This window comes from Mauremys reevesii, linkage group 3 (assembly GCF_016161935.1).
Source record: "Mauremys reevesii isolate NIE-2019 linkage group 3, ASM1616193v1, whole genome shotgun sequence".
Lineage (NCBI taxonomy): Eukaryota > Metazoa > Chordata > Testudines > Geoemydidae > Mauremys > Mauremys reevesii.
The window spans coordinates 80,107,115-80,121,156 of record NC_052625.1 but is presented as its reverse complement, the minus strand read 5'-3'; the positions used below and the strand labels follow the sequence as shown (position 1 = coordinate 80,121,156).

General features: G+C 41.8%; 1 protein-coding gene across 5 annotated transcripts in view; it reads right to left on the bottom strand.

The window, feature by feature from the left end:
• Window positions 1–14,042, bottom strand: part of PCNX2 (pecanex 2) — a 240,648-nt gene that overhangs the window by 174,660 nt on the left and 51,946 nt on the right. For all 5 annotated transcript variants that reach the window (XR_005595903.1, XM_039529322.1, XM_039529325.1 and 2 more), the window contains exons 11-12: window positions 13,217–13,370; window positions 13,090–13,122 (exon numbers count right to left, since the gene is read on the bottom strand). Coding sequence is in view for 4 of the 5 variants with exons in the window: in XM_039529322.1 (XP_039385256.1) it covers window positions 13,090–13,122; window positions 13,217–13,370 (187 nt within the window). In the remaining variant the exon portion in view is untranslated. The remainder of the gene's footprint in view (window positions 1–13,089; window positions 13,123–13,216; window positions 13,371–14,042) is intronic.

Below are 14,042 nucleotides of genomic sequence, written 5' to 3'. Positions count from 1 at the left end.
AGTTTCATCCATATGGGGTCAGTTCTTCGAGTCCTTCTCCATTCCACTCTGTCTTGAAGCAGTTCCTCAAACTCCACAACTAGTCAATTCCTTTTGTTGGACATCCATTAATCTAGTTTTGGGACTTCCAACTCTACTCTTACCCTCCACTTCTAATTTTAACATCCTGTTTCCTATATATTTTTCCAATCTCTTCACATGTCTAAACCATCTAAGCCCGGATTCCCTCAGTGTTTCTGTAACTGATACCACCTTCACACTTCCCCTAAAAATTGTTTGTTCTACTAATAGTAGATAAAAAGTGATTTTATCCACTTCTGAGTAGATTTTCAAAGGCACAAATGGCAATTACAGAGCAGGGTGCCTATCTGCCATTTTTGAGAGTAGCAGCCATGTTAGTCTGTATCCGCAAAAAGAACAGGAGTACTTATGGCACCTTAGAGACTAACAAATTTATTTCAGCATAAGCTTTCGTGGGCTACAACTCACTTCTTCGGATGCATAGAATGAAACACACGGACAGGAGATATTTATACATACAGAGAACATGAAAAGGTGGAAGTATGCATACCAACAGGAAGAGTCTAATCTGCCATTTGTGCCTTTGAAAATCTGCTCTTTCAGACCTTTAAAAAATAATACAGAATTGTACAGAAGTCATTACCATACTCTGAGAAAAATCTAGATCTAGCTGAATCTTGCTCTTTAATTTGCTGCCAACAACATAGAAAAAGAGCTTTGTGGCTCTCACAGGTATAAAGCTTCAACCTTTCTCCTTTAGAAAATTGTATGTGTGATGTGTCTTATTGTAGATTACAAGTGAAATGAGTTTAAAGGTCTTGATTTAAACGCCATTGGTAGATGCCTGGTCATTATACAAAATTAATACACAGTTTGTCAGAACAAGCAGTTCCAGCTCAGAGAACACCTTCCAGCTCACCCTCTCCAATTCAGAAAGGGTACGGATGGTACAAGGGAAGATTAAACCTTGAGTTCAAATATGGTTCTCTTTCACCTCTGATGGAGTGGTTTCTACTTCTCCTCTGCCTCTGTTTCGCTCTCTATTGCCACAACTACAGCTAGTTCCCTACTTTAATGTTGTTTTGGCTCTGCACCAGGAATCCTAGTACTGCTGCCCCTGCTGGGCCATATTCCTACATTTGAGAAGACAGGAAGGGACTCCAGCCACTTCCAGACTTTCTGGGGTAGACCCAGAAAAGAGACTTAGATTCAACATTGCAATGCCTTACTTTTAGTCACCCTGCCACCTACTAAAGTCTACAGCACCAGTTTAAGTTCCCAAATTCTCTATACAATGCATGGAGAGTTAAGTGTCTAAGAATGGGATCAACAAAAACTGACTAAGCTAACCAATGGGAGACGCCAGTGAAAGGAATGCGCCATTGCTCCTCTCCACTTCCCCCCAGCACCCCCTGATGCCATGAAAGCGGTAGGCGCTGAGAGCAAGGGGAAAGTGCTGATCGGCAGGACCTGCCAGCGAGCAGGAGGCGCTGGGGGAGGGGGAGGTTCTGGTAGGGGGGCTGCCGGTGGCCGCTGCTCGCCTCCTCATCCCCACCTCCTGCTCTCCTCCTCACCCTCTGCCTGCCCGCCTCCTCACCCCTTCCCACCTGCCGCTCGCCTCCCCATTTGCCTCCTCACCCTGCTTGTCCACCCGCCTCCTCCTTCACCTCCCCACACGCTTCCTCATGATTTTATGGAAGTGCAGGGGCCCCCAAAGCGCAGGGCCTTCCGGTCTTCCCAATTTGCTGTACCCAAGGGAGGCTCTGGGTCCCACCCCTCAAATGGAGTTAGGCACCTCCCTCTGCTCAGGATTTACAGCCATGAACCCTCTCCTGGAGTTAGGTATCTAAGTAATTTCTCGCACAAAACAATGGAGGAGGAGAAGTTGTTGGTGGTACCCTGATAACCTTTAGCCCAGTGGTTACAGTACTCACCCAGCATGTGGGTTACCCAGGTTCAAATTCCCCCTCTGCCTGATGCTGCTGTAACCACTGGGCTAAAGATTACAGGGGGGAGCAGGAGCATCACCACCTACATGGTTTTGTGCCAGGCCTGATATGGAAAGAGACCCCCTACAAAATGTCTACCAAATCAAATTGATGAGATAAGCAGAGCAATGCCTAGTTTGAGGATTCCACTATAGCTTAAGCATGAGTTAGATGCCTGGGACTTAGATGGCTGTGCACATGCAGAAATGTAGGTGCCATGCGGACTTTATCAGTGGAACCATAGGCACCTAAGGAAGTTAGGTTTTGAAGATTTAAATTTTCAACTTAAGCACCTCAAGTTTCAGTTAGGCAGCTAAATCCCTTTTGGATTTAGCCCTCTGTCCCCTCCAGCTGAAACAATCCTTGATTCAAAGGTGTGGGTGGGGCAGCCTATGAGCAGGAAGAAGGAGGGGAAGGAGTGCACCTGGAATGGGCACAGGGGTGAGTCACTTTCATCTCAATTCCCCCTGCTGCTAGATCCTCAGGCAAAGGAAGAGTTGCTGCTTGGTGAAGCGACTGAGGGGAGAGGAAGGGAGAAGAGAGCAAGAGAGACCTTCAAAAGCATCAGAAAAAGGCAAACGTAGTGACACTTCTACAGTGAAGTTGGTAGGCAAACTCCCATTGGTCTGGCTCACCCAGCTACAAAGCTCTCGCTGCCTCTGTCCAGTTATCAGAGTATCAGCTGATATGACCCACTCAGAAGATAGCTTCATATTTTTACCTAATCTTGCAAACATACATGAGAACCAGGAATCTGTCTGTAAATCAGAGGTTCCTGTCACCTGTATTCTAAGTAACATACAGAAGTGTTTACAATGGGCACCCTTCAACATTTATTTTTACATTTTTACCATTAGCCAAATCCTTAATGGGAATATATTTCCTATATTATTGCAACGGGCATTGCCATGATCACCAAGTGAGATGATGCCTTGCACAGCCTGCTTTCATGTCTTATTTCTTTGTTAATGAATTCACAGCTCAGTTAAAGTTTTGTCCTGGGAGTCCAACCTCAAGATTGCTCAGCTCAGACCCTAGATCTTCTCGAGAGAGAGTCACTGATACCTTGACAGCAGTAACTAGCCACCTATCTGATAGATTTGGCAGAACTCATTCAACTCTTACTCTGAAGGATCAACACCAGCTAACAGGATTGGGTGTTTTGGGCAGACTCTACTAGCCAAACTTTACCTAATGATCAAAAGCTAAAAGGAAACATTTTTAAAACTGCCTCTGCGTAATACTGTTACAACCTAGCTGGCTCATTACTGGGTAGTTTCCCCTCACCAAGGCTGAGCTGGAGGGAGGTACTGGATCACTGCTCTGGGCCAGTGGGAGCTGCTGGAAGCGGCGCGGGCCGAGGGACGTACTGGCCACCGCTTCCAGCAACTCCCATTGGCCCGGAGCCGCGATTGGCCAGACCTGCGGACGGGGCAGGTAAACACACCGGCCCGGCCCGCCAGGGGCTTTCCCTACACAAGCGGCGACCCCTATTTGAGAATCCCTGATCTAGCCAGCAAAGGGCACTGCCTTGCCCAGTTTAACAACCGGGCAGTTGAGGTGCCATAATTCTTAGAGGACATTAAATTGAAGTGTCTATTAAGTCAGAGGGGATTGGAGTTGCACTGGAGGCAGCACTCTGGGAGCTGGCTGCAGAGGGAAGGCTGGGGAACATGAGCCTGAGAACTGGGACTGCAAGCTGAGGGCTGGGCAGGAAATCTGTGGTGCCTAGTGCTTGGAGCACTGACAGTGCTTGCCTCTGAGCTCACAGTAGACAGAGCACCCTACCAGACATCTAAGGGATAGGTGTTCATCACACACAGTGACATCCTGCAGTGTGGTCAGTTACACTACAGAAGTGTGACTATTTCCACATGCTCTAAGCACTGTGGGGCCAAGCAACTGTGATGGAAATTCTAAGGGCAGGCACACCCAACATTTTCTGAACGTCCTTGCTTTTGGTCAGGCCAGAAATACCTTTAAAAACCCTCTTGCAATCCACCTAATTGATGCTCAAATTACTGGGGGGGCTTGTAGGGAAATGGGCCCCCTTATTAATGGGCCACCTCACTTCTATCTTATGGTCCCCTTACTTCTCACTACTGTTTAAATTAAAGCAAGCCACCTGACATAGAGGGACCCACTACTTCCTCTCCCCCATAATTATCTGGAACTGCACAAAGAACACAAAAATGAAAATTCTTTTTTTTTTAAAGTATTTTCAGACATTTAAATAATTCAGTTTATCTCCCAGCTGAGTCCATTCTTTTCTTGTATCGTAATGTGGTTTGTCCATCACTAAAATACTGTACATTTTCATAAGGGGCTTCCTGCCAGCTCCTTCAATACCAAGGTCTTTCCTCAGGCCTTACAAAAATTAAAATCCTGATTATTTTCCCTGTTTCCTTACATTAATCTCCAATGTAGTCTGGGAAAAAACACATGATGTTATGTTACCCAGAATGTCCTACCTTTGCTTTTTAAATGAACTCCTATAATTACAGTTCTGATTCAGCTCAGCTGGTCTTGGTCTTTTTTTTTTTTCCTTCAATCAATCATTCTTTGTTTTTGTTTTTTTTTAAAAAGCACTTCATTGAGAGCTGAACTAATGCCACCTCATTTGGGTTGAAAGCTCGTCATATCTCACAAGCTAAGTCATGTCAGCACTTGGATGAGAGACCTCAAAGGAAAACGCAGATTTCTCCAGGAAGTGACTGATGGTATGGGTGATTTAGTAGGTGGGACCTCTTTTCTCAAAACCAATATTAAACGTATGCCCTATGGTGCTGCTGAGTGGCACTGTGCTTTTGGAGGTGTTTTCTGAGGAAGCTTAAAAGTGAGGCGCTGCCCACTCTCTGTTATGAGAGATCCCAGTGTGTTAATCTTTGTTTCCTATCTCAGTTCCAATTTGGGTAATTATATTTTGCTTTCATTCCATGTGCAGTTTCAGTCACTATAGTATTCTTCTTCCTGTCCTTAATCATTGTATAGTGACACTATATGCTGGTAAACAGCTCCAGCTTTCCTCCCCAGGAATGGCTCAATTTCAGCTGTGAGTGAAGCAATTCCTGTTTGTGTACTGAAGTATCATAGTAGTTTTGCCTGTGTAAGGATAGTTGGATCAAACTCATGGCTTGTGGGATTCTTTGGGATGAAAAGGACTATGTAAAATGTACCATATCACCAATATTATTCTATTTTTTCATCAACATGAGCCATTTGACCATACACTAATGTGCTGCTGCCTGAGGTGGCATTCCCCATCAAGTGCTGCCCTAAATGCCGATCTCTGATAGGAATGCTGCAGTGGAGGATAAATAACCCCGTATATTTAGAACAAATTACATGTCTTTCGTTTACACGATTCAAGCTGGTTCCAAAACATTTCTGTGGGGTGAGAGATGGAGAAAATACCAGCAGATATTTAAAGAAAACATTAACAGCTCTTCTGCCAGCAAGCTCAAGGGTAAATAGAACATTTTATACACTGGCAATTCAAAGGATGCCTTGAGTGTGAAAAGCCAAAATCAAAGTGACAAGGATTCAGGTTTGCCTTATAAAATGTTGCCGTAAACCCATTTGTATTTGCAAAATGTAATTTAAGTGAGCACCTCTTCTCTAGTAAAAGAGCACTTCTTCACAATCCGTTTTTTAATTTGGAAGAAGGGACAAAGTGACCATAATTTTTGGCCTTCAGCCAGGCTCATACTTTGGTATTAATATTGACTGATCTGTAATCACTTTTGGGATCAATCAGTTAGCAAGGCAGCAGATTACTAGGAACTGGTGTGCTTACATTGCATCTTGGATTCAGGAAATGTGAATTAAGTCGAAGTGAAGCCTAGTTAGCATTTAGTCCTGGCCTCAATATTATACTAAAGGCTGCAATTTTCCCTCTCTCTTTTTCTCTTAAATAAGTTGTATGTCCATGAAAAACAAAGTAAAGGTAGAAACCTAGGTATAACGGTAAAATTAGGAGTGTTTTCTAGTTGTTTTTAGAGTGTTATTGTTTTAGTGTGTTATTCATTTACCTTAAAGACAAATGGATCCAAGAAAAACACTTAAAAAACATTGAATTTTAGGAACAAATTGCCATGTGCCATGTGCACTGATGGCTAAAGACTATTTGAGCTTTGAGCTACATTTTTGTCTTTTATCTATTGAATTTTGGTACCCAGATTTTGACTTTAGCACAGTAACTACTTTAAGTCTTATGACTAGCTGGCCAGAGGTTTAGTTCCAAACAACCCTCAATCCCAAACAGATATATAATCACGCATAAATATGTTTACAGTATAGTTCTTTAAATTTTACTCCTGCTATTGAATATGTTGGAATGAGGTTTCCTGTGTAGTAGTCATAGTATTTTGCATTTATGGAGATCCTTTATCAGAGAATCTCTAAACAGTTTACAAAAGGTGGGTAAATACTATTTTTTCCATTTTACAGACAAGGAAACTGAGGTACAGGGGGGGAAACTCAGGCTCATAGAGATTATCTAAAATCAGACAGTGGGTCAGTGGAACACAGTCAGGAGCAGCACTGTGTCCACAAGGACCCCAATTTTGTAACACCTTGACTGTTGACTTTAGAGCTAGGAAAACATCTACAAAAATATTAACAAATATTCTCACGACTCTAATCACAGTGATATTCACAGTCCTTAAATATTCACGTTATGTTGATATTCATCTGAAGAGGATTTGTTTATATGAAATAGTTGTGAGTTCATCTTGGAAATCTCTTTGCGGATTTGCGATAGGACAGGAAGGAAGTTAGAGAAAAGAAAAAGCAGCAGCAGGGATGCGGATGTGACAGTGGGAGATGTCCAAAGGAGAAACAGGAGATGGTCCTCTGCTCTGGTAGTAATCCAGGCTTTTAAGTGCCTTTTAGGAGGCACCTAAAAATATAGCCATATGCCTGGAGAGCAGCCAGACAATCAAAAAAAGGAAGAAATACCCTATGGCACCCATGTGTTAAGGTGATATCCTGACATATTTGCCACTTGATGTCTCAAGGAGCAAATATTGCCTAGGTCACGACAGACCACTCAAGCTCCCCAGTCACAGGGGACAAGCAGCAGTAGAGAAAGAGAGATTGCTAATGATATGGGCATTGAAGGAGGGCCTGTCAACTGTGCCTCACATGAGGGTGATTGCTCAACACTGAGAGGCTACTCATGAGGCTGGGAAGTGGCTAATTGACAGGAGGTAGAAGTTCCTTGAAGAGATCCAATATCTGCTAATTCTCCTACAGCAGCACTCGCTCGAGAAAACAAGTTCCTGTTGTATCAACAGCTGGAGGTGGACACATTAATGCCTTTCAGAGGTTTAAGGATTAGAGAAAAGCACATTCGCACCCCATGCCGGCTGGCTACAATGGGCATGCTCCCAGACCAGACAGCCTTCCATTGAAAAGGGATGCAGGGATTGCAGTTTATCATTGACACAAGGGAATTATAAATTTAAGGAATAATCTACAAAATACTACTTGCTTTGTACTGGTCAATTTCACCATAATGAAACAACTTCATCCTGGTAAAGCTGACCTGCCCCTGAGTCCTCCTGCAAGATCTTTAGATTTTTTTTATTTATTTTTTTTAAATGGGATTACCTGGTTATATGTACAGCTGGTTGGCAAATTATTTTCCCCTGTGAAAAATTTGAAACAACTTCTTTTAAAATTAATTTTGTGAAATTTTTTATTTGAAATTTTTAGATTTTGGGGTTTTGGTGTCAAAAAATAAACAACTCCTCCAAGCCTGATTATTATTATTTTAAATTTTTCAACAACACTTGAAAATATTCAACAAAAAATAGTTGGTTTGTTTTTTTGTTTTTTGCATTTGTTTTCCAACAATTTTTGTTTAGCTGAAAAGTCATTTTTTCAATTAAAAATAATTTGATGGGAAAATTTCAACCAGCTCTATGTAGTGTTTTTTCCTGTGTGGCTCTATTTCTGAAAGACACACAAAATGGGGAGGAGGAGAAGAAGAGGTAGCGGGGAGGAGAGGGAGGAAGCGTGTGTGTACACACACATGTACGTACACAGCAGGAAACATCAAGGGGCTTATGAATGAAAGCCAAGTGTCTAAGCAGGTGTTAGGTGGGAGTTACTTGCCTGAGCTAACCCAGTGCAGGGTGAGTGAAACTCAGGCCCTACTTTCTCTCAGAAAGCAGCATTAGAGCTGTCAGCAGCAAGAATTAGGCAACTAAGCACTAAAAGCAGAGAACATTCCAAACTAAATGCCAAAGCAAAGCAAAACAAAACTATTAAACACAGAAACTGAACATTAATCACATTAAATGAGCTCTACGTTGTACTCTGAAGCTCACTAACCTGAGACTCTGGCAGACAACTAGTTGGAAAAAATTTCAAAAGGCAGAAGCCATATATATCTACCTATCTAAAGTGTACCCATCACATTGGTATCTGACACTACTCTGCTGAGACCTCGGTTTTGTTCACAGAAGTAGGATCCCAGATGATTTAATTAGACTGCTTCTATGAGGCCTACTGTGATATCTACCACAAAACTTGGCCCTGGACGGACATACAGGACTTTCAGGCTATTCAGCAACACCTTAAATTGTATCATGAAGTGAACAGGAAACCACTGTAGAGATCTGAGCACTCGCCTTATATGCTCATAGTGACACACTCCACACTAGCAGAGCCGGCTCTGGCTTTTTTGCCACCCCAAGCAAAAAGAAAAAAAAAAGGGGGCATGGCCGGAGCAGCAAAGCAGGGGTCGGGGGGGGACCAAAAAAACGGTATGGCCGGCAAAGCAGAGGTAAAAAAACAAACCAAAAAAGCCTACAGGGTGGCCGGAGCCAGGATGCAGGGGGACTCCCTGTGCTGCAGGGTGCACGCCCGGTCTAGTGGAGGGGAGAAGGAGGGGGAGGGAGCGTGGGGGGAGAGAGAGAGAAGAGGGGAGGTCAGCGCTTCAGTGGGGCGCTCTCCACGCGGCCCCGACCGCCGCGCCACCTGCCGGGAGGGCTCCGCGCTGCTCTGGTCGGCAGGGAGGGAAGGACATGGGCTGCCCTGCCGAGTTTGCTGCAGGGCGCTCCCCTCCTCCACCCCCTACAGGGCAGCCAGAGCAGCGAACAAAAAAAAAAAAAGCGTCCATGCCGCCCTAGGTTTGGCCAGAATGTAGAATCTGCCGCCCCAAGCTCAAGCTTGCTCAGCTGGTGCCTGGAGCCGGCCTTGCACACTAGGCATTGGCATTCTACGTCTCCTGACTAGATTAATAAATTCTAAGGCCAGAAGGGATCACTGTGAACATCTGACTTCCTGTATAGCCCTGACTTCCTGTATAGCCCAGTCCATAGAACTTCCCCAAAATAATATCTAGAGCTCGTCTTTTAGAAAAAAAAATCCGATCTTGATTTAAAAATTGTCAGTGATGGAGAATCCACCACAACCCTTGGTAAATTGTTGCAATGGTTAATTATCCTCACTGTCAAAAATGTATTCCTTATTTCTTATTACTGTGGGCTGTCTTCAAGGACAGTCCTAAATAGAATCTGTTACAGTAGTATAGTTTTGAGATGACAAAGCCATGACCGACGACTGCAACGTATGCCTGAAAGAGATTGGGAAGAATGTTTGGAGTCTGCTAGAAGCCATAGATGATCAAAAGCACGAGGGGCCACTGTAGCCTGAGAATCCAAGAACAAAAATAGACCCAGAAGAACCCCCAGATTATCCCACTGCTCCCTAGCTTTGTTTGGAAAATTTCAGCTGCATTGTCATTCAGGTTTATAACACTGATCATTCTTTAATCTCCCTGCTGTTCTGCATCCTCGCATTAGCATCAAGCAATCTTTCTACTTTAATTTTAATGTAGTTGTGTGAATTATGAAGTAGTACAGTATGGTATCCTTTCAAGCTTACTTGTTGTCTTATTTTTAATGATGCCAACTAATTCCAGCAAACCTCTATTAATACATCTCATTTTACAAAATTTAATAACTTTTAAGTGATTATAATGCATAATGCAATACGGATTAAATCTTCTAGTTTAATTTATGTTAAATATGCCTTTCATGTTTAAAATGTTGAGTGAAAAGATACTACGAAAAAATATTTTACAGGCACTTCTTAATAAACCAAGGCTTGTGGGAGGGTTGGGGAAGGAATCAGGTATATCACTTTGTTATAATACTGCATGACATGTAGAATATAGTATGATGGATGATGTTATAACAACATTTTTACTGTGACTGTAAAATTCTAGCCATGGTATTGTATGAAAATATGCCTCAATTAAGCTTCATTAGTTATTTCGTCTTTGATGCTACAAATAATTTAGGCTAGGATGTGATTATAATGAAGTTTTGATTATGCTGGTTACCACCCCTCTTAAACAAATGTGCACATTATCAGTGTTTGCATGTGCAAGTGATTTGATTACTGTTCACATTATTGTGCGTAGAAATGTGTTAGTCAAACCAACAAATATGGTCTATTTTTGGCATCTAGAAAATTAGCTCTTTACTGAGGTCTGAATATCTTTTAAAGCCCCTGGAAATAACATACACTACAAGGAATGGAATTGTAAACTAATGTTTATCAACACTGTCCAGTTTTCAGGTAGGCATGAATTGCCTGCAAACATGCAATAGCTGAGCAATTCCATAATTTCTAGGAATGATTGATGCAGGAAAGGAAATTAAGAATCCTTCAAGTTCACCTTGGTAGAATTTACAACTATAAACTGCAAAGAAACCTGATTTAAAAATGAATTTATATTTCCAGTCTTCAAAATGACAAAGGCTAAAACTCACTATAAAAGGGAAAGGATCAAGGAGACGGAGCTGATTTGTAGTTCCCACCCTCCCCACACCACTCCCAATAGCAGCTTGCAAAAAGCAGGTGTTCTTTTACCTAGCTGCAGACTTCCCAGAAGGTGAGAGAGTCCAAAACCAACAAACTGAAGGATAGGCTCAGATCCTGAGTGAGCGCACACAATATTCTGACTTGGAGAAAAAGTTCAGTCCTCCTCCAACAGTTAGCAAACTCCTCCCCCACCCCTTACATTACATCACATTATGTTTCTAGATAAGAAAATCAACTGTATTGATTTGTGCTCATGCCCCTTACCTAGTACTGGTTGCCTTACATTACAGCTAACCAACTGATAAGTGTTAGAACACATATCTTATTTGTTTAATGTACTGTATCCAATATCACACTTCCATTTCTTTCACTATCCTGGGAGCAACAGAGGCACTGAATCTTTTCCCCTGGTGCACATGTTATTCCTGGAAGAGATATTCCTAGATAGGACAATCGGATGCCAGCAAACCAAAGCATTTCCAACACAGAATCAGTATTTCTAATGTACTACCGCCCTGGAGATATGATTCAGAATACCAGGGTAGCTAATACTCGCAGTAAGGCAGATCCTGCATATCTCTTCTGAATGTAACCTAATACACATACTGCTAGTCACAATTTACAACAATACATTGCTGATACCTCAATTATACTTCTCCCAGTTATGGTACTTCGTGAAGGAAGGATGAATATTATATAGAAATACAATTATAGGAATAGATTAATTTAATAAGGAAGCATGTGCTATTTGATCAGCCAATTATGTACTTTTTCTTAATGACTTTGAGGAAAACATCAGTAATAGTAGATTAAAAATCAATGATCTGTCTTGAAGATGAATTTTAAATCCCTATTGACTGAAGACTGAGGGATGAGTCTGGATTGTTGCTGTTTTAAAAGCCAACAGTTGTTAATGGAAAACAGAGGAAATGTTGGTCAGATGCCACATGACTGAGTTTCTGAATAATCTAATTCAGACATATTTATGTTTATTATATTTTAGGACATAGAGTACCCAAAAGTAATGATGAATTCAAATAATCAATCATGAATAAAAATAGTACTGAAGCCACAAAAGCCACACACAATAGGGTTCTTGATAAACAACCAACAATATTTACAAGAGCTACTTATTTAAATGTTTCACTGTTATGACACTAAGAACCCATCAATGCCAACAGGCAAAGGGTTCACTGCTCTGTAACAGCAACTCCTAGCAGGCCTGACAATCTTACTACACCTCGCACCCTGCTTTCATAGTATTTATCGTACAGAATGTTATGTGAGGTCTTCAATAAAAGCTGGGTTCTTACTGATCATTAATGTCATTGTGAAATGTATGCACAAATACCATGAAAAAAGTTGTGTATATATACTGAAAATATGTTCCTAAAAAGAGTCTGAATCGAGGCAGCATTGGTTTCTGCCAGACAAAAGGATGTATATTCCCCTATCTGTCTTGGTTCACATATAAATTAAACATCTAAAGCCAATACAAGGAAGCCCCATTTGCACATGAAGTCAACACACCAGGGAATAAACCATGGGGGGGGTCATCCTGACTCTTGGGACAAACAATGGATGTTTGGGAGATATAACACGGCTGCTACTCTGAAACCTGGGAGATATAAGACGACAAAAGGACACCATTTTATCATTAACCAAGGAAGCAAAAGGACAGCACTTTTTGCATTCATGAAAGAGAGATTCCAGTCATGTTGGCTGGAGATGCTGGGAGATTCCTTTGGGTGACAAACTTTTGTAGACAGGGGCTTGGCCTGTTAAATATATATTTTTTTTGGCATTTCTTCACCCCATTTTTCCACCCCGGGCAGCTGCCTTGCTCATCCCACACTGGTTACAGAATTCTTGTGTGCATACTGTCCCTCCGGGGACATCATATCTGGTAACTCTTGTGAGTGGCTGGTGGACAAGGGGCTGGATGCTACAGGAATTGCACCGAGGTCTCAGGGGTTGTTGTGTGCCTATCACTAGCCGGCAGAGAGGGAGCGAGGTCTGCAGAGGCCTGGAAGGTAGCACTTGTGTTGCCAGAGGTTATTGGTTCCAGGGAGCTGGACTGCAACAGGCACAGATGAGACGACAGCACACTAAGAGCAGGTAGCGGTAAGCTGGTGCCTCATGATGACCCTGGGTAGCATCATAGCAGTACCAACTGATTCCCTCTCAGTACAAAAGTGATACTATAAAAAGCAAACTTGCTCTGCTTGTTGAAACTTACGTGTATTGGTGAGGCAGGGTCAGGCTGAACACTCTAAAAACAAAAACAGAAAAAAAATATTTACAGGTTTTTGGATCCCCAAAAATTCCAGGAGATTTTGTGGATAGGAAATATACTTATTTCTTACCTTTAGAAGGGAATATTGGCAACCGGCCATGACAAGACAGAACAGGAGGACCCAAATGTCTTTACAAAAGCCTTGGTTCAGAGTTAGGAACCCAAGAAGTGAGACAAGAACTACTAGAAGAACAGCCAACACATTCTCCTTGATAGCTTCAGTCCTACAGGAATAAAATAAATAAAAGGGGTTTTAAAAGGAGAAAAGTACCCATGTAACTATTAGCGGATAAAGGGACAGATTCTCAGTTGATGTAAATTACCATCGCTGCACTGTCTTGGCTACAACACTACACCACCTGAGGATCTGCCCTCAAAACTCTACACCAACTGCTTGTGGACTTAGTGTATAATTCTTCATTCTAAGTCTTTAGTTGTACATCTCATTATGACACCCAAACCTTGTATTCAAACCTGTTTATTTTATTTCATAGTTGAATACATTTTAAGGCTAGCAGAGACCATTATGATCATCTAGTCTGACTTTCTGCATAGAATTTCACCAAGTAATTTGTATACTTTAGTGTGCATTTCCCTGTAAATCTCTCTATAAAACAGTTTTTAAAGGGAATGATATGCATTCATGTACTAAAATGCTAAAGACAAAATATAGTATGTGGCCAAAGGTGGCGAGCAATACTGTTGTCATGTTAAAATTATTCTTTAAAGTGCAACTCTAACAATATAGAATTAGAAAAGATATACAATTTGTTCTTATCTGTGGTACTGAAACATATTAAATCTTTCATATGTTTAATAAGATTTATTAGAACAGGTGTGCAGAGAAAAGCAATTTAAATATTCAATCCATAACAAAAAGAGTGTATTGTGGATAT